The 24,923-nt window shown below is 42.8% G+C and overlaps 1 protein-coding gene across 4 annotated transcripts in view; it reads left to right on the top strand.

The window, feature by feature from the left end:
* Nucleotides 1-24,923, top strand: part of MCF2L (MCF.2 cell line derived transforming sequence like) — a 398,998-nt gene that overhangs the window by 300,906 nt on the left and 73,169 nt on the right. For all 4 annotated transcript variants that reach the window (XM_069757895.1, XM_069757893.1, XM_069757896.1 and 1 more), the window contains one exon: nt 8,176-8,290. In XM_069757895.1, coding sequence (XP_069613996.1) covers nt 8,176-8,290 — 115 coding nt within the window. The remainder of the gene's footprint in view (nt 1-8,175; nt 8,291-24,923) is intronic.

The raw sequence follows: 24,923 nt of genomic DNA, 5'->3' as shown, positions 1-24,923 counted from the left end.
ATCCTGTCATGAGCTGCTCCATCCTGCACCCCCGTTCTGTCATGTGCTGCTGCCATCCTGCACCCCCGTTCTGCCATGTGCTGCCCTATTCTGTCATGTGCTGCTCCCATCCTGCGCCCCCGTTCTGTCATGTGCTGCTCCCATCCTGCGCCACCGTTCTGTAATTTGCTGCTCCCATCCATATGCCCCATACGCTGCTCCATTATGGTTGATGGCCCCCATAAGATGCTCCATAGTATATGCCCCGTATGCTGCTCCATTATGGTTGATGGCCCCCATAAGATGCTCCATAGTATATGCCTCATATGCTGCTCCATTATGGTTGATGGCCCCCATAAGATGCTCCATAGTATATGCTCCGTATGCTGCTCCATAAAGGTTTATGGCCCCCATAAGATGCTCCATAGTATATGCCCCGTACACTGCTCCATAAATGTTTATGGCCCCCATAAGATGCTCCATAGTATATGCCCCGTACACTGCTCCATAAATGTTGATGGCCCCATAAGATACCCCATAGTATATGCGCCGTACACTGCTCCATAAAGGTTTATGGCCCCCATAAGATGCTCCATAGTACAGTTAGGGCCAGAAATATTTGGACAGTGACACAAGTTTTGTTATTTTAGCTGTTTACAAAAACATGTTCAGAAATACAATTATATATATAATATGGGCTGAAAGTGCACACTCCCAGCTGCAATATGATAGTTTCCACATCCAAATAGGAGAAAGGGTTTAGGAATCATAGCTCTGTAATGCATAGCGTCCTCTTTTTCAAGGGACCAAAAGTAATTGGACAATGGACTCTAAGGGCTGCAATTAACTCTGAAGGCGTCTCCCTCGTTAACCTGTAATCAATGAAGTAGTTAAAAGGTCAGGGGTGGATTCCAGGTGTGTGGTTTTGCATTTGGAAGCTGTTGCTGTGAGCAGACAACATGCGGTCAAAGGAACTCTCAATTGAGGTGAAGCAGAACATCCTGAGGCTGAAAAAAAAGAAAAAATCCATCAGAGAGATAGCAGACATGCTTGAAGTAGCAAAATCAACAGTTGGGTACATTCTGAGAAAAAAGGAATTGACTGGTGAGCTTGGGAACTCAAAAAGGCCTGGGCGTCCACGGATGACAACAGTGGTGGATGATCACCGCATACTTAATTTGGTGAAGATGAACCCGTTCACAACATCAACTGAAGTCCAGAACACTCTCAGTGAAGTAGGTGTATCTGTCTCTAAGTCAACAGTAAAGAGAAGACTCCATGACAGTAAATACAAAGGGTTCACATCTAGATGCAAACCATTCATCAATACCAAAAATAGACAGGCCAGAATTAAATTTGCAGAAAAACACCTCAAGAAGCCAGCTCAGTTCTGGAAAAGTATTCTATGGACAGATGAGACAAAGATCAACCTGTACCAGAATGATGGGAAGAAAAAAGTTTGGAGAAGAAAGGGAACGGCACATGATCCAAGGCACACCACATCCTCTGTAAATATGGTGGAGGCAACGTGATGGCATGGGCATGCATGGCTTTCAATGGCACTGGGTCACTTGTGTTTATTGATGACATAAGAGCAGACAAGAGTAGCCGGATGAATTCTGAAGTGTACCGGGATATACTTTCAGCCCAGATTCAGCCAAATGCTGCAAAGTTGATTGGACGGCGCTTCATAGTACAGATGGACAATGACCCCAAGCATACAGCCAAAGCTACCCAGGAGTTCATGAGTGCCAAAAAGTGGAACATTCTGCTATGACCAAGTCAATCTCCAGATCTAAACCCAATTGAGCATGCATTTCACTTGCTCAAATCCAGACTTAAGACGGAAAGACCCACAAACAAGCAAGACCTGAGGGCTGCGGCTGTAAAGGCCTGGCAAAGCATTAAGAAGGAGGAAACCCAGCGTTTGGTGATGTCCATGGGTTCCAGACTTAAGGCAGTGATTGCCTCCAAAGGATTTGCAACAAAATATTGAAAATAAAAATATTTTGTTTGGGTTATGTTTATTTGTCCAATTACTTTTGACCTCCTAAAATGTGGAGTGTTTGTAAAGAAATGTGTACAATTCCTACATTTTCTATCAGATATTTTTGTTCAACCCTTCAAATTAAACGTGACAATCTGCACTTGAATTCTGTTGTAGAGGTTTCATTTCAAATCCAATGTGGTGGCATGCAGAGCCCAACTCGCGAAAATTGTGTCACTGTCCAAATATTTCTGGCCCTAACTGTATATGCCCCGTACACTGCTCCATAAATGTTGATGGCCCCCATAAGATGCTCCATAGTATATGCCCCGTATACTGCTGCGATATATAAAAAAAAATAACATACTCACCTATCGTCGCTGGGCGCCGAGTGCTGGGGGGCCTGAGCAGGCGGGGACACCGGCGCGCTGTGGGGGTCAGGTGCCAGAGTCGCCGCTAGCTCAGGCCCCCGACACTTGCTATAGTCACCTGGCCCTGATCCAGCGCTGCGTGCCGCTCCGTGTTCCGGGTCCTCTGGCTGTGACTGTTCAGTCAGAGGACGGCGTGCATTAAGCGCGTCATCGCGCCCTCTGAACTGTGAACGTCACAGGCAGAGGACCCGAAAGATGGGGACAGGTGAATATAGCTTATACTCACCCTCCTGCCACGTCCTTGCTTCTCCGTTGGAGATCGCGGTGTGCGTTCATTGCCAGCGCTTGTGCAGTCTATAAAGGCTTCGGACAGAGTGACGCTCCCAGCCTTATATTATAGATACAGAGCTAGATAGCTTAAAGGCCGGTAATTCAATTGCTGGATTTTGGTATCTCCTTATCAAACCTGACAGGATATGAGACATGGTTTACATACAGTAAACCATTTCATATTCCTTATTTTTTTACATATTCCTCACTAATAATGTTAGAAGTGTCTGTGTGCAAAATTTGGTGGCTCTAGGTCTTAAAATAAAGGGTTAAATCACGGAAAAAAGGGGCATGGGCTCCTGCACAATTTTCTCCGCCAGAGTGGGAAAGCCAGTGACTGAAGGCAGATATCAATAGCCTAGAGAGGGACCATGGTTATTGCCCCCCCACAGCTAAAAACATCTGCCCCCAGCCACCTCAGAAAAGGCACATCTGTAAGATGCGCCTATTCTGGCACTTAGCCACTCTTCCCACTCCGAGTAGCGGTGGGATATGGGGTATAACAAAGGGTTAATGAAAGGTGGCATTAAGCCTGGTTAATAATGGAGAGATGTCAATAAGACACCTATCCATTATTAAGCCAATAGTAGTAAAGGGTTAATAATAGTGATGAGCGAATATACTCGGTACTCAAGATTTCCCGAGCACGCTCGGGTGTTCTCCGAGTATTTGTAAGTACTCAGAGATTTAGTTTTCAGCACCGCAGCTGAATGATTTACATCTGTTAGCCAGCATAAGTACATGTGGGGGTTGCCTGGTTGCTAGGGAATCCCATGTACTTATGCTGGCTAACAGATGTAAATCACTCAGCTGCGGCGCTGAAAACTAAATCTCCGAGTACTTACAAATACTCGGAGGACACCTCTCCATTATTAACCAGGCTTAATGTCACCTGGGGGCAGATAATTTGAGCCAGGGGGGCCAATAACCATGGTCCCTCTCTAGGCTATTAATATCTGCCCTCAGTCACTGGCTTTCCCACTCTGGCGGAGAAAATTGCATGGGAGCCCACGCCATTTTTTTCCATGATTTAACCCTTTATTTTAACACCTATAGCCACCAAATTTTGCACACAGACACTTCTAACATTATTAGTGACGAATATGTAAAAAAATCAGGGATATGAAGTGGTTTACTGTATGTAAACCATGTGTCATATCCTGTGGGGTTTGATAAGGAGATAACAAAAGCCGGCAATTGAGTTACTGGCTTTTAAGCTATCTAGCGCTGTATGAAATATATATATTGTGGTGAAACGCTACCTGAGTGGGTTGGGGAACGCTCATATACATACATATATATACATGTATGTGTATATATATATATATATATATATATACTGTATATATATATATATATATATATATATATATATATATATATATATATATATTGTGGTGAAACGCTACCTGAGTGGGTTGGGGAACACTCGCTTGGCACGGGATTAAAGCACTCAGGCACGGTTTCTCCACGTAGACAGTCTTATTCGGTTTATTAAGCGTCATAAACCATAATACAAACAGTCTAATAGATCAACGGAACACATTTACCATCGACAGTCTGTTCCAATGGCAGATCCGTGTCTGCCCGTAATCTCTTGTTACCTGGAGTTACCTTTCAGGAACTCCGACTCCACACACTGACTACTGCCAGTACTGGTTCACAGGGGAAAGCTGCCTCACTGGGATCACAGTCCTTGTGACCAGGGAACCTTGGATAGTCCAGACCCACAGTAGGACGGACCTGTAGCTTCCCTGACACAGAAGCCGGCACAGGCTCTGTAGATGCAGCCTCTCCATGCGCTTCCAGGAAGTCCAATCACAGGCACTTCCAACACACAGGCCATCAGTCCATGGTCTCACCAGGTGCTTGCATGACTCCAGTTCATCCCAGGACAATCCAACACCCTTACCATTCCAGGACTCACACTCTCACCAGGTGCTTGCAGGACTCCAGTCCATCCCAGGACAATCCTACACCCTGAGCGTTCATGACTCACACTCTCACCAGGTGCTTGCAGGACTCCAGTCCATCCCAGAACAATCCAACACCCTGAGCATTCAGGTTCACGGTCTCTCAGGCGCTTCCAGGACTTCTCCACTCACAGGAGACTCCAACACCGACTGTCCAGGTCCACGGTCTCTCAGGTGCTTGCAGGAAGACTCCACTCACAGGAGCTTCCAACACCGACCGTCCATGACCTTGCACATGGACCAAACAGATCCATACACTCTGACCATGTGACCAAACCTCAGTCACATTATATGGTTGTAACCATTCCCTAGATGGGAGTGTGTGTGGTTAGCCAGTCCCGCCCAGCTCACTAGCTAACTCTATAAGCCCGCCCTTATAAATAAACACTACAAACTCTAGTGGAACTATAAGTCCCAGCATAACTATATCATTTTAGGCTTACAGCGCAGAGCACCTCTGCGACACATACTGGCCATTTACAATCCTGCTGGACTTTGTTTCATCACCATAATTGTGCCTCTAAGCGCATCCTGAATCACACACACAGCGCCCCCTGGCTTTAACCTGGGTTACCGCACCACAATATATGTATTTATATACAGTATATATATATATATATATATATATATATATATATACTGTATATATGTTTTCACAAATATTTGAACCCATGGATCCATTATATGTCCATTTTGCACATTTTGCAAGCCGGCGAGATTCGCTGTACGGATGCCATACAGATGACACACGGGAAATTTTTAGAGAAAAAATCGCATCCTCATGTTGAATACGGATCACTGTTCAGGAACTTTTCTGCGTATTACGCCTGTAAAAAAACGGGCCATATTTCCCTACTCTAAAGGTACCTTCACACTGAACGATATCGCTAGCGATCCGTGACGTTGCAGCGTCCTGGCTAGTGATATCATTCAGTTTGACACACACCAGCGATCAGGATCCTGCTGTGATGTCGTTAGTCGCTGCAGAAAGTCCAGCACTTTATTTAGTCGCTGGATCACCTGCAGACATCGCTCAATCGGCGTGTGACGCCGATTCAGCGATGTCTTCACTAGTAACCAGGGTAAACATCGGGTTACTAAGCGCAGGGCCGCTGGTTACCAGCGTAAAAGTTAAAAAAATAAAAAAACCAGACACTACATACTTACCTTCGCTGTCTGTCCCTCGGCGTTCTGCTTCTCTGCACTGGCTGTGAGCGCAGGCCAGCCAGAAAGCACAGCGGTGACGTCACTGCTCTGCTTTCCGGCCGCTGTGCTCACAGTCAGTGCAGGAAAGCAGAGCGCCGGGGACAGACAGCGAAGGTAAGTATGTAGTGTTTGTTTTTTTTACTTTTACGATGGTAACCAGGGTAAACATCTGATTACTAAGCGCGGCCCTGCGCTTAGTAACCCGATGTTTACCCTGGTTACCGGCATCGTTGGTCGCTGGAGAGCTGTCTGTGTGACAGCTCTCGAGCGACCAAACAGCGACGCTGCAGCGATCGACATCGTTGTCGGTATCGCTGCAGCGTCGCTTAGTGTGAAGGTACCTTAAGTGTGACGCCGGCCTAAGTTATGTGGCAAGGTTTGTTAAAGAATCAATATTTACTTTTAGGATTTCTACATCCAGTAGGTGGTGCCAGAGATCAAGTCCTGTTCCTTTTGTGGAGGCTATTTGTAACTATAATTGAAATGGTGATTTCTGCACACATTGCTGGAAAAGTGTCCTAGGGCATATGTTCCTTAGTGTAACTGCATCATGAAGGAATCTCAGTATGCTAAAATTATGTAATGGATGTGTAATATGTAGAGTTGAGCAAAAAGATCTGCAAGACCCTGGTCTAGTGGCCACGTTGGTAGTTCGAACCCAATCCCTGTAAAGATCCTGCTTTATGCTGTCATCCCCTTCTGATTAATAGGCCTGGCTCAAAATAATTGTTGCATCCATCGCACTAGGGTGTTGGGAATGCTGGCAGACAAGGATCTGGTTCAGCAGTCATAGACTATCAATATGACCGCTGAGCCAGGGTCCTGCCAATCTTTTTGCTTAACACTAATAATAATAAGGTCTTTTAAAGAGAAGATAGTATTCTGCTACAGACGGATCTGGATAAGTTGGAAACTTGGGCTGAAAGGTGGCAGATGAGGTTTAACAATGATAAATGTAAGGTTATACACATGGGAAGAAGGAATCAATATCACCATTACACACTAAACGGGAAACCACTGGGTAAATCTGACAGGGAGAAGGACTTGGGGATCCTAGTTAATGATAAACTTACCTGGAGCAGCCAGTGCCAGGCAGCAGCTACCAAGGCAAACAGGATCATGGGGTGCATTAAGAGAGGTCTGGATACACATGATGAGAGCATTATACTGCCTCTGTACAAATCCCTAGTTAGACCGCACATGGAGTACTGTGTCCAGTTTTGGGCACCGGTGCTCAGGAAGGATATAATGGAACTAGAGAGAGTACAAAGGAGGGCAACAAAATTAATAAAGGGGATGGGAGAACTACAATACCCAGATAGATTAGCGAAATTAGGATTATTTAGTCTAGAAAAAAGACGACTGAGGGGCGATCTAATAACCATGTATAATTATATAAGGGGACAATACAAATATCTCTCTGAGGATCTGTTTATACCAAGGAAAGTGACGGGCACAAGGGGGCATTCTTTGCATCTGGAGGATAGAAGGTTTTTCCACCAACATAGAAGAGGATTCTTTACTGTTAGGGCAGTGAGAATCTGGAATTGCTTGCCTGAGGAGGTGGTGATGGCGAACTCAGTCGAGGGGATCAAGAGAGGCCTGGATGTCTTCCTGGAGCAGAACAATATTGTATCATACAATTATTAGGTTCTTAGGACGTAGATCTGGGGATTTATTATGATGGAATATAGGCTGAACTGGATGGACAAATGTCTTTTTTCGGCCTTACTATGTTACTATGTTATGTTACATATTTCTATGTGGCAGCGCATCAGTAAGCTTATCATCGAGGAGTTGTTGTTGTTAATATAATTATTATTAGACACTTGCAAGATGTAAATTAGTAAAAGCAGAATTTTAATGTTCGGTGCACATTGACATTATGGGCAAATTATCGGTCGCGGTATGCTGATGGCTGGTGCCCATGGATCAATGGTGTAACAATGTCCACTACACAGCTCTCAGTCCTAAACTGCCCTCTAGTGGCTGCTAGTAACATTAATTTGACGATTTTACAGTTAACACTTTACTGCTTTGACAATCCAATGATGGTAATATTTATCCATCATCATCGAAGTAAGACAAAAAGCAGCGCTACCAGGGAGGACATAGGTGCTTTACTCTGTCTGTCCATTAGCAAGTTATTTCTCTCACTAGTCTCATTTTTATAGTGTCCAAAAACCTACTGGTAATTATTAAAATAGTTGTGATGTTGCTATGTAATTGAAATGACAGAAATAAGAGATATTGATGGCACAATGTCTGCACAGATGCAAATACATTACAATGTATCTTGTATTAATCACAAAATTCATCATCTTTGTAGGTGGAAGAGGTGAAAATGGCTGTCCTGTCATCACGTTTCCTGAATACCCAGCCTTCAGTGAGATCCCAGAGACGGAGTTCCAGAATGTCCTGACATATTTAACCAGCGTTCCCAGGTATAATGAATGTGCACCTTAGATATTTACTGGGATATTGTGGTAAAACCAATGCCCCCCCCCATTCTCCTCATATAATGTCCATCAGATAGCTGTCGGCCAAATGATCGTTTACCCGGCAGCTATCTCCCCCAACTTGTCCACGTATGGCTCAATTTGAGTGCTCCTGTGTTCTCTAGGAGAGCGCCTCTGCCCGACACCGCCCAGAGGGTAAATTAATTGGCCATTGGAAATCCAACTTGCTGGATCCTTCTCTCCCCCCGAAAACTAACGGGAAAGAGTTGAAAAGCCACCATATACATTAGACTGCCGTCCGAGCTTGCCGATATTGGCCAGTTTGGATGCATTTAGTCTAATGTGTACTGAGTCTTTAAAAAAGCACTCCCATCAATGTTTTTATCCTCTTAATATATTGCAACTGTATTATTTGGCACTGTGTACTTACAATTGCTCATTTTGCCTTTCTACCCAGTTAATTCTTCAGTTTTACATTAAATCTATGACATTTTGTGACTAGCTGAATTCTTCTAAGCTCCTTGTAAAAACAGTCTATTGTCCCTGCAAGAGTCATCATTAGAACTACAATTCTACATTACTGGGGAGTCTCTGACAGGGGGGAGGAGCGGAGCAGCTGGGTCAGGAGTTGAAGAGGTGAATTGTTAGTGACGGGAAAAGAGACTACAGTACTGGTTTCTACATAGAGCAGAGAAAAGAGAAGGAGTGACTGGTTAGGAGCTCAAAATGAGCAATTGTAAGTACATAGAGCTATATAATACGATGACTGCAATATATTAAGATGATAAAAACTTTGTTAGGAGTGTACTTCATTAAGACTCATAGATATATAGTTAGATGAGGTCTCACACAGCTTTGCACATGAATGAATTGCCTTCTGATTTGTCTAATCAAGTCACTATTGGGTTATTCTTGGTGCAGGTGATATGGCTGGGTGCGGGACACTGAACTTATGAATGCAAATTACTGTAATTATGGACATTTGATGATGAGCCAAACCAGAACAAATACAGTACAGCAGCTGTATTGTCACCACAGTCGTGTAGCAGTGCACCCCTCCCTATTGTTGGGAAATATTGCAATGTATCCCAGCTTTTAAAGGGTTATTTCCACAATAACAATTCTAGATCAGTGGCTTAAAATCTTAACACACAACCCCTGAGAATTGTCATGTGAGAGGCCCACTCCTATCGAATGGTGAACAGCTGCCCTCCTCTCCGACTGCTCTACTTGACGGCGGGATACAGAAGTACCAGCCACAAAGCCACCAGTCGGTTTTCTCACTAAAAGCATGACTATGTGCATGTCTTATAATGGAAACCTCCTTCCCATAAGTGCAGTTTACCTCATTTATCTTTCCTGCCCAAGAAAGCACATATGTTTTCTCCCTGTGTAAGGGAAGGGACAGACAAGTACATTTATTGATCATATTGACTAGTTCCAGGTATCTTCCTTTCAGGCTTTGCCACCTTTCCCACTAGCTGATCACAGTGCTGATTGTAGGAATATATAATGTCATCTGTGCGCTGGGAAGGGCTGGGAGCCTGGAGACGAAGCAGGGGTTTGTGGGAAATGTAGCTTAGTGGTGACAAGGGCAGCACTAAAAGACCACCACTTCACACTAAGCATAGAGAAGCTAGAGTGGCTGGAGCCAGATATAAGGGTGAAGGCCCCCATACACATGAGACTAAATTCTGTTGAACCTGACTACGTACGGGATCAGCCAAAAATCTAATGTGTATGGTGGTCTCCGGACTCCCCAAAAGATGATGTTAAGGAAGCGAGTAATCTGGTCATTGGAGTTTGTAGCAGCTGGGCCTTTTGTTTTCCCTAAAGATAAGCTGCTGTTAGGAGTCTGGTGGCCCCTCTCTCATAGAGAACATAGGAGACCACACCACTTTAAGACTGTTGTCATTAATGCATTATAGGACAGAATATAGGAACTCACTAGCACCCAATAACCTACACATCCCTCATGGGACTTGTTCAGTGGTGCTTCAGTCAAATCTACTGATATATCACCAGCATTAAAGGAGTTTTCCGGTTATAGAAACCCTCTCTTGGTCCAGCATTGAGTCTCTGCCACTGCTTCCAGTTTCTGTTATTGTCTGCAGCGCTGATGTAATATGGGCAGAACTGCAGACAATCAATGAGCTCAGCGTTTCAGTTCCAGTAGACAACACAACCATATTAAGACCGGCGTCAAGCTCACTGATGGGCTGCAAACAATAACATACACCAGGAGCGTGGTGGCAACTTGGGCAGGGTGAGTAAAGCCCATTATTATTTCTTCATTATTATTTTTAAAAATTAATTGTGCTTAAGAACACGATTGTTTTGAAAGTGGAAAACCCCTTTAATTACTATATGCCAAATTTTCATTGCATTTTATGGTGATGAAGATGCACCACCTATAGTATTTTTATGGGATTTTTCTTTATGACAAGTCTGGCATCAGGGTTAGGTGGAACCTCCTATGGTTTCCATTACTAGGGAACTTCTCATGTTATTAAATTGCTTTAGTTTGATAGATATAATGAATATAAGCAAGTTTGCAATTGACTTGCTTTTTCCATCTGCTGTGGTTCTCCTGCTGCCCGAGATTTTATGTTACATAGCTTGTTGGCAAAAGAGATTAATCACCAGAGTCTGGCCTAATATGGTAGTGTTTCTCTGCAGCCCATTGATTTCTATACAGCAGTTAGCTGCTCATCTCCCATCCCCTCTTTGTCAGCTCCTGACCGAGCTGCTTTTATCCATCTTGCATAATCACAATACTCAGCTCCCAGCATGCACAGTTTCCAGAGCAGCTCTCCTAATCATTGCTCTCACTTTCCTGAGTTGTGTGTTTGTTCAAATGTACTATTATCTTTATATGTAAATGAAGTGAAAACCTTGTACACTTCAGAAAATGACAGACCATTACTGTGTAACTGTAGCAAGATAAGCTACTGAACCACAAAGATCACTCAAGTAGGAGTGACCGCCCCAAAGCAGCCACAAACTGAAGAGCTGCGTACCGCGCAAGACACAATTTGAGAATACTCATTTAATAAAAAATATATATCAGCCATGCATTAAAGTGTGTTCAAACTGCCCCAGTGCTGCAGGTGTCAAGGTGCAAATGACGATTCCCTATAGTATTTTGATAAGGAAGTGAATGGTATATGTCAGAGGTAAAATTTGAACAGTGTGATTGACGACTACTTCTTCCAGGAAGGGGAGTGTCAGGTAGCACTGTGTGGAAGGAACTGGGGATGAAGCAAATGCTGGTGTATTCTCAAGCCATGTCTTGGACATAAAGTAAACTTCATTGTATGTGAATGTATCTGCTGGCACCATTGCTTTTGTTGTTGAGCCAGCAAATATATTCTGTTGTGAAACCTCCCAGTGTTTTATATACTTGTGTGAAGACTTTACAGATGGCAAGATGCAGAATGTGATCATACTCCCAGATCCAGTCTTGGACTGAGGCCATTGAAGCCTTTTATGTTCAGGAAAATCATGGTATAAAGACGTTAGTATCCATAAAGAAGAACGAAGGTCCTATTAGGCTAGGTTCACATTGTGTTAGTGGCAGTCTGCTAACGGAATCCATTACATAGCGCCACTAACACAATGTAACGGGTCCGTTAGCGCACCCATTGACCGCAATGTAACTAACGCATCGCTAACGTATGCCATTTTTTGCATGCGTTAGCGATGTCCAGTTATTTTCTGACGGACCTCGAGCGCTGCTTGCAGCGTTTTTGGGTCCGTTCTCGCTAGCGCAGTTTGTGCATCTGCGCTAGCGGGATCGCTAAACGTAATTCCTTTTTGTGCATTGCTTTAGCACATTCCGTTAGCGTATGCGCTAAACGGATTGCACTAACGCAATGTGAACCTAGCCTTACACTGAATATTACAGCAAATTTATCCAAGCAGACAGCTGGTGAAAATTGTGCCTAATTTATGTGAAGGTACCATCTCTATCACAAATGTGGTGCTTTTGACCTGCTTTACATTTTTGCCAATAATTTGTAGCTATTTTTTAACCGTTGTCCGATTTTCGTCCACATAAGTGGGATGATTTTTCTTCTCACTTCTCATCCGTGTATTGTCTGTATACAATCCATTTTTTTAAGCTGAGCAGTTATTAATCATTTAAAGGACCAGTTACAGTTTCCTGTTACAGAATTGTAATGTATCAGTAAAAATTGGATGCTCTGCTGTGGCTCCGTATGACATCCGATTTTATTTTTTCTCGCACCTATCCGGTTTCAGAATGAAATCGCAGCATGTTGTAATTTTTTTCACCTATTTTACTGACAGATTGTGTCTGTCAGATTGAGTCATCAGCGCTGCCCCATTGAGTAACATTGGTCCCAGTGCTATCCGAGCAAAAAATCAGGTAGTATTTATCCAATTTATATGGTGGTGCCAGCGAACTTTAAGTACATTTACAGATGTAGCACATGTAAACTTGACAAATAACTCTTTGCATACCACGATGCAGCAAACCTTAATTTTTCATTTTTTGTGCTACAAGTCGCTGTGATTGATGGTCCATGTGCTGCCTAAAAGTTGTATCAATGAAATTTTTCACAACGGATTATATGGCTATATATGCACACCGACACACAATAAAATAGGTTTATTTGCATTTTATTATATTTTTAATGACATTTGTTTAACAAGGTTTAATCTTGTAAGTGCTTGAAATATCGTCCATCAGCATTGCAATATTCCTAGAAGCTGTCCACCGTGACTCACAAATTCTGCTATGCATCACATCAATGCCCATAAATGCTGCCAAGATTAACTCTTTTAATTCGTCAATTGACTGGTCTGTTTAAGAAGTCTGCACTCACGAGAGAGAGTGGCCGATCCCTGTGTTGCGTGTCAGTTGTATATGTGCCCATAAAATATCATTGAAATTCATTGCATCAACAGTTTATCTACTTTTGGGCCACCCAATATATAACAGACCTTGCCTTCTTCCATCAACATCAAAGTACTCTTTATTAGTGATTTTTTGCCCAACCTTTGGTTTTCAGTGCTGTCATTTGATGTCTGCCCATAAGAAGGATGTTTTGTATGTTAGGAGCACTCTAATACACATGGTTCTTGCTAAACAGAATCTATCTTAAAGTGCCCATACACATCATATAATATTATTATTATTATACTGGTCACTCTGCTGCATTATTGGGTAAGTAGGGGATTATGGGCCAATTCTGTTAGCTGGCACCTTTGTGCTTTACATAGGTTTTATTTGTGTGTTGTCTTGTTTCTGATATATATTAATACATTTTGAAAATACATTCTAGAGATTGCCTTAGTTAATGACCCCTTATACTTCTTGTTTAGTATATGTGGTTCTGTTTTGAGGAGTGGAGTTCACTTTCAGCACTTACATTGACTGCCAGCACCTTGTTGGAGAAGGCGCATGCAGGGGAGGTTGGATGACTAGATGGAGTGACGTCATCGTTCCATTCATCAACCCTGCAGCACTTCACAGAAGAGGAGACAGTGTACGAGAGACTAGGGGAGTATAAACTTTTTTTGTGTGTTTTTTTTTTTTAATTCTTATATTTCTGTGCAGGGGATTCATAAAATGAGGGGCTGTGCAGTGGGGGGATAAAAATGAGGGGAGGAGCTGGGCTGATGGGGGAGAATAAACTGAGGGGCTGTGCAGAGGGGGGAAATAAAATGAGGGGCGGTGCAGAAGAGGGGGAAATAAAATTAGGGTTTGTGCAGATGAGAGGGGAATAAACTGAGGGGTGGGAATCTTCTGAGGGGCTGGGCTGATGGCGGGGAATAAGATAAGGGGCCGTGCAGATGGGGGCATAAAATGAGGGACCGTGCAGGGGGTATGATGAAATGCACATCTGTGCATTTGGGCCGTGAAAGGAGGGGCTGTGTGGGGGACAGCCAACTACATGTATATGAGGAGCTGTGGTGACCACGCTGTATATGGGGCAGTGGTGAATATCATACAGTATAGGGTGCTGTGGGGGCCATCATAGTAAAGATGGGGGCTGTTTTGAACATCATACTTTATATACAGGGATATGGTGGACATCATACTATGTATGGGGGACTGTGGTGGACATCATACTATATTTGGGGGGCTGTGGTGGACATCATACTCTATATGGAGGGCTGTCTTGATGACTGTGCTTTATATTTTTAGGGTTGTTTTGAATATCCAACCGTATGGACGGCTGTGGTGACCATCATAGTGTGTAGGGGCACAGTGTGAGGAGTGGTTACAGTTTAATGATGGCAGCGTGGTGGGCAGTTTGAGGGCATAGTGTCAAGAGGGGCACAGAATAGATATCGAGAGGGGAAAGCATGAAATAAATACATAATATGGAGAGAGGTTAGCATGGCTGGGGGGTCAGTATGGAGATATAGAAAGTGTAATGGAAAATTAGAAAGGGGACAGTCATGGTATAGGCTGTGGTTCATAATGGGCGGATAGTGTGGCGGTTATAGCTGATAATGGTAGACATTGTGGAGGTGATATACCGTAGGAGGCTTATTTAGGTCATAATATTAGCAGATATTTTCATGCAAAGGGCATTTTAATAACATTGTTATTGCACTATGTTGATATACACTGCAAAATACTGGAGAAGATAGAGGTCTGCAGAGACCAGCTATGGATGTGAAAAGTCATCATGGCAATTAGACAAGATGGAGATGAAAAGAAAGATGACTCCAGAGAAGATGTAGTTTATAAGATACCTGGATGTAAATATTTGTTTGTGATACGAACTGTCTCATCAGTACTGTGGTTCCTGTATGGTCTGCAGTCTGATGATGGCTGTTAATAACAACTCCCAGTATTCCCCTTCTATTGTTAGGGACATAGTGGGAGTTGTAGTATTGTGGAATACAATTGTTTATTGGGCTGACTTAATATTACAATTGATCATTGTACTAAGCTTGGTTCTTGTATTAAAGTACTCTTGGTTCTGGTCATGTACTTATGGTGCTTCAGGTGACATATTAATTTACTAAGGCCATTCTGATTGCGTAGTCATGTACTGATGGTGTGTCTGTTGATGTATTCATGTACTGATGGATGTTCTGGTGACGTATTCATGTACTGGTGGTGGTTCTGGTGATGTATTCATGTACTGATGGTATTAATAATGGTTCTGGTAACATATTTATTTATTAATAATGTTTCTGGTGCCATATTCATGTACAAATGATGGCTTTGGTGCTCTAATTATGTACCAGTGATGATTTTGGCTTCGTATTCATGTACTGATGTTGGTTCTGGTGATGAATATATCACCAGAATCCTCACAAGATGAATATAGAACAACCATCATTACATGAATATTTCACCAGAACCAGAGTACATCACTAGTTTTACACACTCAGTTTTGTACAAGCTGTATTTGTCGTATCACGGACTCATAAACCATCAGACATATCCCTGTATTTAAAATGGGAGTCTGTTTATTTTCCTTTAAGGTATTTGCCAAAAGCTGGACCTCTTAATTTAAACCATACTGCCCCTATTATAGTTACGCTTTACTAGCTTCCATATCTATCCTTGGGTTCTGCATTTAAAATATAGGACATAAGAGATGAATATAGTTATTTTTTCCCCTGTCTTGTGTAAATGGTCTGCAAAAAAATGATTGATTCTGTATCTAACTTTGAAATTGCACTCCCTATTCAGTCACATCCCTAAAGTACACCTTTTTGTTTTTACTTTTGATGACATTTTTTGTGAAAAAGGTAACAATTCTAGTGGAAGTGGTCATTAGAGTTTGCTACCTAACCCATCGGAGGGGAATGAGGAAGGTGCATTAGGGGTCCTGTTACTTTAGTCTGTGAACCATACCTTTGCTTTGGGGTGGAGGGAGGCGCCATTGGCTTCATCTACCTAGGGCACCAAAATACTTTGGCCAAGCCCTGGCCCCAGGCACAACTATCATATTGGATGGCCTGTTTCTGGGGATAACCAACCCCTTCCCATTTGCCCTGGTGCCTTAGGCACTGAACTAATAGTGAGAGCGTGTACATTTTTGTGGAAACAAAACAGCTCTGGCAGACACTAAACCCCAGAAGGTGTAAACCTTCATCATGGTGTGGATGACGCAGGTTTACACCGAAATGTGCCTCAGGGTAGGCGCCACACATGCTAACCAGACCACACAGGTACTGTGACTTCAGCTTTTTACATGCTGTGTTTTGCTGATTTTTATGCAAGAGCTTTTCATATTCATGTAGCCCTTTACACATACTACCTTTACCTATTGGATTATTACGGTATATACTTTGCACTGATAGGTTCTAACTATTTCCGTCTTGGGGATTTTCTAGCATTGTCACATATATAAGGTCACTATGTATATTCAGACCCTGATACGTTTCTACCATTATTGCAGCTTCTAATCTACCTATAGTGCCGTACATATTTATATTTATATGTTCTTATACAGCACACTTTCTCCTTGCAGACATTTAGTCTATATATTCAGCCATTATTACTTTGCATAGGTTCTTTTTGTCACGAATTCCACCGTATGTCACGGTTCACGGGGAGGATACCCTTATCATCCCCACCACTCACACCAATTTGTCAAAAACCGGGGTGGTTTGGTTGCCCCTGGTCCTTTATGAAAGGGATTTATCTATATCCCACTTCCCAGTCCCGGTTTGGAACTTGCAGCTCTCTGGCGCCCCCTTACCCTCAGGTCAGAATGGGTACTGCACGTAGGCTAATTAGTCGCCAGAAATGCTGCCTTACTTTGTACTGGCTATTGGGCACGCTGCAGCAAGGGTGATATAACTACTCCCACTCAGGCGGGAACAATAATTATCAACGCCGCCAGTCTCAACAAAGACTCCCAACCGCACAGTACAAATCCGCTGGCACCAGCTCCGATTTCCTAATTAATAGCGGGGCCAGGGCCGACCCAAATTAGTAGTGCAATTCACCTCAGAGGACATGACAGTTCATTATAGAGCAGGGAGAGTCAAGCTAGTAGTTTTATATTTTACTCCCAAAAAGGTAGGCAGTGTTTACAAAGTATAAAAAGATTACATGGGATTACAGTTGAAGAACACTTACATTTTGTTAGGTCATCTTATCACATGGCTGGTCGTGTGCTGAGGAGGAGGCGGAGCATATATCCAGATGCATCACCCCTGTATAGCAGCTAGACCCCGGACAAAAGACCCTGCAAGAATGCTGTCTCACTAAGATCTCACAGCCCAAAACCCAGGCACTCCCCCTGTGGTGACCTCACTTAGAGGCTGAAACCTCCCCTTTACTTGGAGCTATGGCATCTATTTTTATGCCTAGCTCGCTGAATGAATCTCATATACTAAATACAATGATCAGGATGTGCCCCACATCATGGGGATTCTTTTAAGTGTAAACACGGAGTAATTACATGACCCGCTTACTGAGAAATCCACTCTTTGCACTCATTGCGTTTAGCTACTAGCGGTTTCATTGAGTTACAGATCTATCAATGGTCATGCAGACTGTAGCAATATGTTATATGTTCATGTGGCCTCTAGGGGTCTCACTACTTTTATGTGTGTTCTATATTCTTTGTTTGGAACTTGTTGGATGTTGTTGCACTCGGAATTCATGTAATGGAGGTTGAGCCATGATGTGAATAAAGAGCCTGGAGATACTCACAGAGTGTGATTTATGACAGGATTCATCAAACAGAACATTATGTCTGTTGAAGTTGCCCAGGATATACAAAATCCAAAACTAAATGCAGAGCACAACTTGGACATGCAGAAAATAAAAGCAGGGTATGCTGATGTATTTGAAGGTGATTGATGCTTTGAAGGTAAATATAGGCTAGAAATTGACAACACAGTGCAGCCCACCAGATTACCTACAAGAAGAGTGCCTGTAGCTTTAATGCAACCGCTGAAAGTAGAACTGCAAGATCTACAGAGAAGAGGCATGATAACACCAGTCCATAAGAGCACAGATTGGATCAGCAGTTTAGTCATAGTGCAGAAACCATCGGGCAAGTTAAGAATATGTATTGATCCTAAGCCACTCAACAAGGCGCTGAAACGAAATCATTACCCAATGCCAACATTAGATGATGTTCTACCAGATTTATCAAAGGCTAAAATATTTTCTGTATGTGATGTAAAAAATGGATTCTGGCATGTGGCCCTGACTGAAGATTCAAGTTTATTGACAAAATTTTCTTCACCATTTGGACGCTTTAAATGGCTGAAAATGCCCATGGGACTAAAACCTGCTCCAGAGATATTCCAGCAGAAATTGATGCAGGCTTTGGAAGGACTTACTGGAGTGAAGACAATAGCGGATGATATCCTAGTAGTGGGAGAAGGTGAAAATATGGAATCTGCAATCAAGGATCACGATCAGAAGATGATACAATTTTTGGACAGATGCAGAGAAAAAAACATAAAGCTGAATTTGGACAAATTCAAATTGAAAATGACAGAAGTGGCCTATATTGGTCATCGACTGACTTCAACTGGGGTCAAAGTGGATCCTGAAAAGGTGAGAGCAATACAAGATTTGCCTACCCCTACTGATGTTTCTGGAGTAATACGATTCTTGGGCATGGTGAATTATCTCTCAAAATTTTGCAGACATCTGTCAGACATGTGTGAGCCACTGAGACAGCTAACCCACAAAGATGTGCGCTGGGAATGGACAGAAAGCCAGGAGACGGCTTTCCGAGCAGTAAAGAATGCCATTGCAGATACAGCAACCCTAAAGTATTTCGATCCAGATCGAGAAGTGGTGCTACAATGTGATGCCTCGGAAAAAGGCCTTGGAGCCACATTAATGCAGAACAAACAGCCAATTACATTTGCAAGCAGAGCCCTTACAACAACAGAGCAGGGATATGCGCAGATTGAGAAGGAACTACTGGCTGTGGTATTTGGGATGGAGAAGTTTCACCAGTACACCTATGGTCGACGGGTAACAGTGCAGTCGGATCACAAACCATTGGAGAGCATTACAAAGAAACCATTACTAAATGCCCCAAAGAGACTACAGCGCATGCTGTTGCGACTTCAGAAATATGATGTTGACATCGGGTACTGTCCAAAAGAGACTTACTGATTGCAGATACGCTAAGCAGAGCTTACCTTCCTATCACAAATGATGAGGAGGAAGACATTGAAACCATCAATATGTGTAACTACCTTGCAGTGTCAAAAGAAAAGGTCAAGCAAATCCAGACTTTTACAGAGAAGGATAAAAGTCTCCAGAGTTTAAAGACTGTCATCTTGCAGGGCTGGCCAAAATACAAGCAGCATGCTCAGAGGGAAGTCTCACCATTCTTCCACATAAGAGATGAATTGTCAGTGCAGCAAGGAATCATCTTTAAAGGAGACAGGGATGTTATACCTGAAGTTCTCAGAAGAGGCATATTGAAGACATTGCACTCTTCTCACTTAGGCATGGAAGGATGCCTACGTCGTGCACGAGAATCAGTTTATTGGTCAGGAATGAATGACCACATAAAAAATTACATAGCACAATGTGAAATATGTGCATCCTGCAATGATAAGCAACCAAAGGAGACATTGCAAACTCATGAAATTCCACATAGGCCTTGGTCAAAAATAGGAACAGACTTGTTCACATGGAATGACAAAGAATACCTGATTACATTGGACTATTTCTCTAACTTCTGGGAGGTTGATTTGGTGCAGGACACAAGGGCGAGAACAGTGATTAAAAAACTCAAGGCCCATTTTGCCAGGTATGGCATTCCAGATATCGTTTTCTCTGACAATGCGGCACAGTTTACGTCGGAAGAATTCAAAACTTTCAGTAAGAAATGGGAATTTGAACACCAGACGTCTTCTCCAATATATCCTCAGAGTAATGGGAAAGCAGAGTCAGCAGTAAAAACGGCCAAAAGACTCATGCAGAAAGCAAACCAGGCGGGTGCTGATGTATATGTCTATACTGGATCATAGAAACACACCCACCCAAGGCCTAGACAGCAGTCCGGCACAGAGGCTCATGAGTAGGCGTACAAAGACACTAGTACCAACTGCGTGTCATCTGTTAGAGCCAAAGCTGCTGGGAAACATCGAAGCTAAATTACAGAAGAATCAAGCTAGGCAAGCTTTCCATTACAATAAATCTGCAAAGGATCTGCCTGAGCTCCAGAGAAATGACAACATTCGGCTGCAGCCAAGCACCACATTTGACAAACACTGGCAAAAGGCAAAGGTTGTCCAGAAACTGGGACCTCGGTCTTACGAAATTCTAACAGACGACGGAAGAAGACTAAGGAGGAATCGAAGATATTTGAGGAAAACGCAAGAAAGAGATGATTCATGGCCTTTTGAACAGTATCCAGACACCCAAGACAACGAGGCAGCAAGTACAAGTCAGGCCCCAACAGTGACAGCTGACCATCAGGGTGAGGACTCTGGCCAGAGACAGACAATATCAGAAGAACTACCAGATGTACCAGATGTAGAAAGTGACACATCTTATATTACCAGAGCTGGCAGAATTAGCAAAAAGCCGGCGCACCTCAAAGATTATATCTAACTGGACGTACTAGGTTAATTTCTAACTTTGTCATAGTATACATTAGTTTAGTATATTTTATTGTTCCTCTAGTTAAAAGAGAAAGGATGTAGCAATATGTTATATGTTCATGTGGCCTCTAGGGGTCTCACTACTTTTATGTGTGTTCTATATTCTTTGTTTGGAACTTGTTGGATGTTGTTGCACTCGGAATTCATGTAATGGAGGTTGAGACATGATGTGAATAAAGAGCCTGGAGATACTCACAGAGTGTGATTTATGACAGGATTCATCAAACAGAACACAGACTATATAATTCTTATATCTCTAGCCCGGAATGGTGCCCTATATATCACTTTAATAGGTTAGAAGCTCATGGTTTCTACACCAGTTTAAACCAGTACCAGGTGGGAGCGGGGAAGAGTAGTGTTAGCAGAGTCTGGTATTTGCAGCATGGAACTATATAAATTCTTGTGGGAGGAGGGAGACTGAGGGGTTTTGAATTACACACACAGGCAGCAGGCAGAGTGAGAAGGGGGGGGGGTGTGGAATGGCCCACAGAGTGTGTCTGCCATGGAACTTTCTAGAACTAAACTCAATATGGCATTTTTACATTATCGTGACACTTTTTATATGTGTACTTTCCATTGTAATGTGTGTGCACCTGTCTCTGCAGAGCCACCATAATACCAGCCAACCATATATTCAATAAAGGTTTTTTATTTAATTAATTTTGGCATGATCTGTGACTTAATTTGTACGGGTTTTCATTGTTGCTATTTGTATCTTTTTGAATGGTTGTTTTTTTATGTCTGGTAGGTACAGTGGGGAAAATAAGTATTTGATACACTGCTGATTTTGCAAGTTTTCCCAACTTGCAAAATATACAGCCTATTAAATATGTATTTTCCCTACAGTTTATGTGGTTAGTATATTTTCTGGGAACAAGTTCTTACTTTCATTTAACCTACCCACAAAAAGTATATTGCCTCACCCAAGAATATTGTCTATTATGTATGTTCCTGCCTCAGCTCTGTCAACCTTTCAGGTGTGTAGTAATATGTCAGTAATATGTATGTAATATTAAGGGTGATGAAAATATGCACATATATTAAAAAGTCCACTCTCCATTCTGAAGGAGCGGCATTATAAGGGGAGTTCGGCTTAGGCTGCAGCAGTGTGTCATGATGTATAACACAGTGTCACTGTGAGTTCTCTCTGCAGGCGTTCTAGTTTTCCACTTCTTGAGATCACATGTGACAGCTCTTGATGCAGAGAGCATATCCCCCACAATTCTTGAAGGGAAGACTTTTATAGAAACATTACCCTGCGGGGACCAGACAACTAGAATTCAGTCCCAGAATCTTTTTCTTTACGGTAGTCATTGAACAATAAGACTAGTTTATTCATCCCGTTGTGTCTTTACAAAGATGCGCTCAACGCTCCGTAGACCTGCAGTCCAGAAATCTATATAATAGCAGCTCCAGCTTTGGATGTTGTGGATGGTAGGGCTGTGTAGAAATATGATAAAGGTACAGTTTTTATAACAGTAGTCTTCAGTGTTGGACTGGGGTGGCAAGGGTCCACCAGTAACATTTACTCTGGGAGCGCACTGTTCAGCTACATGCATATATTACACTAGATGGTGGCCCAATTCAAATGCATCGGGTATTCTAGAATATGCACGTCCACGGAGTATATTGCACAGGCCACGTAGTATATTGTCCATCCACGTAGTATATTGCCCAGCCACGTAGTATATTGCCCAGCCACGTAGTATATTGCCCAGCCACGTAATATATTGCCCAGCGACGTAGTATATTGCCCAGTGACGTAGTATAGCTACGTAGTATATTGCCCAGTGACATGTTGTGAATTCTGTTGTCGGGCTCCCTCCTGTGGTCATGAATGGTACTTCGGCTGGTTCTGTCCATGGACTTCATCTGGTGGGTGTTTCTGAGTTTCCTTCCACAGGTGACGAGGTTAATTCGTTAGCTGGCTGCTCTATTTAGCTCCACTTGGATCTTTGCTCCATGCCACCTGTCAATGTTCCAGTATTGGTCTAGTTCACTCCTGGATCGTTCTTGTGACCTGTCTTCCCAGCAGAAGTTAAGTTCCTGCTTGTTTTTCTTTGGTTTGCTATTTTCCTGTCCAGCTTGCTATTTTTATTGTTGTCTTGCTTGCTGGAAGCTCTGGGACGCAGAGGGAGCGCCTCCGCACCGTGAGTCGGTGCGGAGGGTCTTTTTGCACCCTCTGCGTGGTCTTTTTGTAGGTTTTTGTGCTGACCGCAAAGCAACCTTTCCTATCCTCAGTCTGTTCAGGTAGTCGGGCCTCACTTTGCTAAATCTATTTCATCTCTGTGTTTGTATTTTCATGTTTACTCACAGTCATTATATGTGGGGGGCTGCCTTTTCCTTTGGGGAATTTCTCTGAGGCAAGGTAGGCTTTATTTTTCTATCTTCAAGGCTAGCTAGTTCCTTAGGCTGTGCCGAGTTGCATAGGGAGCGTTAGGCGCAATCCACGGCTATTTCTAGTGTGCGTGATAGGATTAGGGATTGCGGTCAGCAGAGTTCCCACGTCCCAGAGCTCGTCCCTATTATCAGTAACTATCAGGTCATTCCGTGTGCTCTTAACCACCAGGTCCATTATTGTCCTGACCACCAGGTCATAACAGTGACATAGAATATTGCCCAGTGATGTAGTATACAGCACAGAGCCACGTAGTATATTGCCCAGTCGCGTAGTATATTGCCCAGTGACGTAGTATATTTCGCAAAAAAGTAGTATACAGCACAGAGCCACATAGTATATTGCCCAGCTACGTATTATATTGGCCAGTCACGTAGTATATTGCATGACCGTGACGTCATGGCAGGTCCTTCTGCCACCGTAACCTGCAACGGAAGATGGTGGCCGGCGCGAGCTGCTACGGAGGGTGAGTATAGCAGGTTTTTTTATTTTTCATTATTTTTAACATTACATTTTTTACTATTGATGCTGCATAGGCAGCGTCAATAGTAAAAAGTTGGGGACACACAGGGTTAATAGTGGCAGTAACGGAGTGCGTTACCCGTGGCATAGCGCGGTCCATTACCGCTGGCATTAGCCCTGTGTTAGCGGTGACCGGGGGGGAGTATGCGGGCGACAGGCACTGACTGCGGGGAGTAAGGAGCGGCCATTTTCTTCCGGACTGTGGCCGTCGCTGATTGGTCGCGGCAGCCATGACAGGCAGCTGCCGAGACCAATCAGTGAATGAATAACCGTGACAGACAGAAGGACAGACGGAAGTGACCCTTAGACAATTATATAGTAGATTACCCTTACGGACAATGATTTTTGGGAGAAAGTATGCAGTAAGTATCTCTTTTCAAGAAACGACATTATTTTTACTCCAACCTGAAGGTAACTACACAGTTAGTCAAAGTCCAACCCATTAACATTTTTTAAAAACCCTGGCTATTTTTCATTTTGCCCTCTGTTCTTTGAAGAGCTATAGCGTTTTTATGGTTCTATCGGCACAGCCATAAGACGGCTTGTTTTTTTTTTTTGCTGGACGAGTTGTAGTTTTAAAAGGTCCTATCCATTTTACCAAATTCCCAAGTTGGGTGAAATGGTGAAAAAAATGTAATTCAATAGTTGCTTTTTGGTTTTTGTTTTTATGGTGTTCATTGTGCTGTAGAAATTATAATTCTCCAGGTTAATATGATTACAGTGATACAAAACTTAGATTTTTCTCTTGCTAAAAATAATTCTGAATTTTGTCATTAAAAAAAATTGTCATCATTTTCTTAGATGTGCAAGTTATTTTTCCATCAATGAATGAGGGCATTTTTTTTGCATACCGAGCTCACAATCTTATTTATACCATTTATTTCTACCATTTTTGGGTACGGTATATACAGTTATAGGAAAAGGTTTGGGCACCCCTATTGGTCCCTTTAATAATATTAACTAGTAATAGTTAAATATACTCTTTACCCTGGATCTGTTGGGTGTGTTGTAAGCCAAAATACTACAGACACAGGCCATTCTTATATTGTAACTCCCTTTCCGATATAGGGATTTAATATACACTGCTCAAAAAAATAAAGGGAG

The sequence above is a fragment of the Ranitomeya imitator genome, chromosome 3, assembly GCF_032444005.1.
Source record: "Ranitomeya imitator isolate aRanImi1 chromosome 3, aRanImi1.pri, whole genome shotgun sequence".
Lineage (NCBI taxonomy): Eukaryota > Metazoa > Chordata > Amphibia > Anura > Dendrobatidae > Ranitomeya > Ranitomeya imitator.
The sequence above is the reverse complement of the archived record's forward strand: the minus strand, read 5'-3'. Positions and strand labels throughout refer to the sequence as shown.